At 54.9% G+C, this 4406-nt stretch overlaps 1 protein-coding gene across 1 annotated transcript in view; it reads right to left on the bottom strand.

The window, feature by feature from the left end:
- The window catches only part of STK10 (serine/threonine kinase 10), a 45973-nt gene that overhangs the window by 14341 nt on the left and 27226 nt on the right, over window positions 1–4406 (bottom strand). The window contains 3 exon segments of the mRNA XM_009882089.1: window positions 3–146; window positions 875–947; window positions 2284–2433. Coding sequence (XP_009880391.1) covers window positions 3–146; window positions 875–947; window positions 2284–2433 — 367 coding nt within the window.

Genomic DNA, 4406 nt, shown 5'->3' with positions numbered 1-4406 from the left:
GCAGGACTCTCATGGGGTTGAGCTCGTGATGGGGCGGCTCGATCTGGGCCATTTCGATCAGCGTGATTCCCAGGGACCAGATGTCCGCCTTGTAGTCGTACGGAGTGTCCTTCATGGTCTCGCACATCACCACCTCCGGGGCCATCCTGCAAGGGGCAGAGCAAGGAGCAGGGATGGTGAGGGCTGACACCACTGCCACACGTCAGCCATGCAGCAGCAATTAAATGCTGTAAATAATCCCCAGCATTGCACAAAAAGCAGTTTTTCCTCCCAGCTTTGGGTTTCAGAAGAAGCAGCATCTTTGCTAAGGGGTCCAACACCCTCCCTCTTCCATAGCCCAGCCGAGGCAGCCCAGGCAGCCCATGGAAACCCCCAGGCCATTGACATCTGGCGCGGATGTTGCTTCAGACAATAAATTAATCCTCGCCGATTCCATTCCTTCAGCAAGTCGGGTGATTTAGAGATTGCATTTCTGGAGCGAGGAGTCGTTCCCATGTGCTTGGAGCCGCTTCAAAGCCCACTCCAACCCCCAGGGTGGGGGGAGCGGCGAACGCGCACACGCGAGCACATGTGCGTCCCTCGCTCCTCCAAGGCTGGAACATGGTGGCCCCTCAACCAGCTCAGGGCACCGTGACACTGGGCAATGGTCCCGCACCGCAGAGGCTGCTCACAGCTCCCTTCAGGCACGGGAAAGCTTTGCACGTGTGGACACTGGCCCAGACTCCTTGTTAAAATCTTCCCATCCACGCTCGGTAAGGCACTATGGTTCAACACATCCCACAGGCCATCAGCTCCCAAGTTCTGTGCAAGCCTGATTTTCAGAAGAGCAAAGCTCCTCACGAACACAGGATTTCTTAACCAGCAGGTCACTCACCAGTAAGGGGTCCCAATGAAGGAGTCTCGCTTTTGCAAGGTTTTCATGTTTTTGGCAGACACTCCAAAGTCAGCTGCAAAGAGCAGTAACATTAGATGCTGTAGGAAAACTGAACGACCCTTCTGAATTAGCACACTTGGCTGAAATGAAGATTTAAAAGCAAACACACATTTAAGGCAAGAACATGATACAGTGTGCTATTTCCTCTAAACTGAGCATCAGAAATTAAATTTGCTTTGGGGTACGCGACCACCAGGGACCTTCCCCTCCCATGTACTAGAAGACAGGGGTATAACAACCACCCCTACTGTAACCCAAACCCAACACATCTAGAGGGAAGTCGAGATCTTTTCCACAAACAAACAAAAGCAGTTCCATGGCAGATTACTTTCAGAACTGCTATTTCATAGTAAAAAGTCTCATTTTACACCAGAAAAATGAAAGTGGCATTACTTCTCTTCCCTTCATCCCTGTGCACAGCAGCCACTGCGTGATGCCTTTCCCTGATTGTGTCCCTTCTACAGAGAGCTGCTGAAGCCAAGCCAACCCAAATTGGTAAGACCAGTCCGGGTCAGTTTTCTCTCCGAGATGGGCCTGATCACTTCCAGAGGAGCTGTTATCCATCTGCGCCCCAGGCTCAGGGAGTCCCTGACTGTGGGTCATCCTTGGCCCAAGCCAGCTGAGCATTTCTTATGCCAGAGAAGAACCCATGGTCACAGGAAAGTTTCCGTCTTCCCGGGCTGGCTGGTCTCCATCATCCCAAGAATGCCCCACAGCTGCCGGTACCCCTTGTCAGGGTCCAGAAGGAGATCTGCACCTCTCTGACTAGACCCTATAGAAAAAGCTACCTTCTCATCCCCCAGCAGGTAGGTGGACGCCAATTTAACTCAAGCCCACAGCGAGCTGGCAAAGCAACCCTTTGGCAAAACTCACCCTGTCACCACCAGACCTGCTCTGGAGATAAGATGAATTCTTCCAGCTCCCAGCCCTGCCAACTGGCACCCTGCGCAGGATGCTGAGCAGGCCAAAAAGTATAAAAATCGACTTCAAAGAAGGATTAAACAAATTCATGAAAGGAAAGTCCATCAGGGGCCTTAGCACAGCTGCGACTCGGGGAGTCCCGGTGCCCGGCGAGGGGCTAAGCCCAGCACACAGCTCGATGGTTAATTTGGCCTCCCACGAAACGATATGAAGTTTTCCCCGACCTTCTCCTGCTCGAGCTCATCAGCCAGCAAACAGGCAGCTGATGTCCCACAGGCAGAGAGCATCCCTCAATCCTGCCCCGCGCTCGGGCACAGCCGAGCACTACAATCCAGCTCCCAGCAGCACACGGCTCTCGTTGGCGTAGCCTGAAATGGTGCACCATCGCCCACAGCCGCTCTCCGAACGAGGGTGGCCGAGCATCTCACCAAGCTTGATGTCCCCATCCTGGGTGAGCAGCACGTTGCCTGCCTTCAGGTCACGGTGGATGATCCTTTTGCTGTGGAGGTAATGGAGGGCTTCCAACATCTGGCGGCAAATCACTTGAATCTGGGGTTCGGTCAGGCCGCGGTCCAGCTCTGCGGGAAGGGAGAGAGCCTTTAAGCAGGACAGGGATTTGAGCGATGCTCCGCCTGAGCGGCAGGAAGGCACGGGCTACCCAGCAGACCATTTAAAAAACACTGTCCATGTGTCAAAGCAGCAGGAGAACAACGCAACTCAGCTTGTTAAGGTAACTTATTCCCTAAGCCAGCACTCGTAGCGTGATGCCTGCCTTCTTGGAGCTGCTGGTTTATAGCTCCCTCCGGGGGATGGTGTCTGGCCCAGGAGCAGGAGGTGTGGGGGATGAGGAGGGGGAGCCAGGCACGCCTGTGAGGGGGGTCTGAACTGCAAGTGCCCTGCCAATTTGGGAAACGGGTCCCCGCAGTCAAGCCGGGTCTCACCCAGCATGGGGATAATGCTGGAGAGAGGATGAGTTGAACTCGGCTGCAGGAGGCAGCAGGGTCAAACACAGGCACGAACACTCAGCAGCTCCGTACGCAGCCATGCTTTCATCCCCCAGGGAGCTACCCCTGCCATGGAGATGCAGCACAACCCCCTGTGCATCATGAGAGACACACCACTTCCCAAAACAACAAGCAATAAAACACCCACCAGCATTATCCCTACCCACTGCTCTGAGTTGGTTTTTCAGGTAGCACCAGGTATCAGCACACCAGTTCATACCATGCTGCCTGTCCCCATTTCTGAAGCTTGCGGGGACACGCAACCACTGGTGTGACCTCTCTGCTGAGCTCTGCCCGGCCACCTTCACCATCCGAGACCGCTTTCCAAGGTGATGGCTCTACAAACCATCAAACTTGCAGATGGTTATCATGGTCTGAGCTTCCCTCCCTCCCTCTGCAAGCCCTTCGCAGGGCAGATCCCTCCTCCTGCACAGCTGAGCGTGCAGCAGAGCAGACCGAGCCTTAGGCGAGTCCAGCTGCCCAAAGGGCACGGCCAGGACAGGGGCCGATGGATGGACCCCAGCCACTGGGACAGATGTTCGTTCAGAGCGCGGATCTTAACCCCAGGCTGGGGGACGCTAGGTCAGCCACTTCGTTCCTCCTCTTCCTCACCAAGATCTACCACCTTGCTCTGGAGAGGGGGGTGATGATTTTCGCTCTCCCTGGAGCATCTGGCAAAAGCAAGGTGCGGCGGGCCACAGGTTTTGTACAAAAGATTTCAAAGGCAAACGGCAGCTGCTGGTTGGGATGGGGATGGGGAACATTCGAGGCAGCATTCGGCAGCTCTGAATTCCCGGAGCACTCCTGAGCTCCCACTCGCAGCCCCTCATTCGGAGGTGACGGCACTACAGCCAGGCCACTCGCTCACGGTTTTCTCTGTTCCCCCTTCCCCTGTCCTCCAGAGACCGACTGCCACAGACGCGGCCCCACCAATGCTCAGGGGGATTTTTGTGACCCAAAAGAAAGGGCATCCCTGGTGAGGACTGCCAGGGGGGAAGCGTCATTTCCTCCAGCACTTCAGAAAAGGTACGTTTTCGCGCAGTGATTTGGACCTGCTTTAAAAAAGCTCCCTAAAAGAGGCACAAGTTTTAGAGGCTGAATTAAAGGTGACAAATCTGGGTCCATACTTTTTCTGGAAATAGAAAGAAAGTGAGGCCTTTGGAAATATCAGAGCAGAAAGGGAGTAACGCCTGGGAGACACAGCTCTGTCCCAGGGGCTCCAGGCAAGAGGACGTCAGAGCACTGTGTTTGCCATATGGAGGGGATGTCACCCCCCCGGGGTCCGTACAGCCCCGGCACAGAGGGGCTGTGGCACCAGCCAGGGCTGTTTTGGGGAACACCCACACACTCCCGGTCCCAGCGGCTCTATGTGGAAGGGAGGAGTTAAAAATGGGAAGATTCTTGGAATTACTGCAAACTGCAGTTTATTCGGACGCTCTACTGCTTCACCAGATGACCGATACCATACGGAGAAGTCAGCAAGAAGATCCTGGGAGATTCATCACGACAGGCGCCCAGATTAAACATCTCAGCCCCGCTGCTCCCCC

Source organism: Charadrius vociferus, unplaced genomic scaffold (assembly GCF_000708025.1).
Source record: "Charadrius vociferus isolate BGI_N301 unplaced genomic scaffold, ASM70802v2 scaffold3, whole genome shotgun sequence".
In the NCBI taxonomy this organism is placed as follows: Eukaryota; Metazoa; Chordata; class Aves; order Charadriiformes; family Charadriidae; genus Charadrius; species Charadrius vociferus.
The sequence above is the reverse complement of the archived record's forward strand: the minus strand, read 5'-3'. Positions and strand labels throughout refer to the sequence as shown.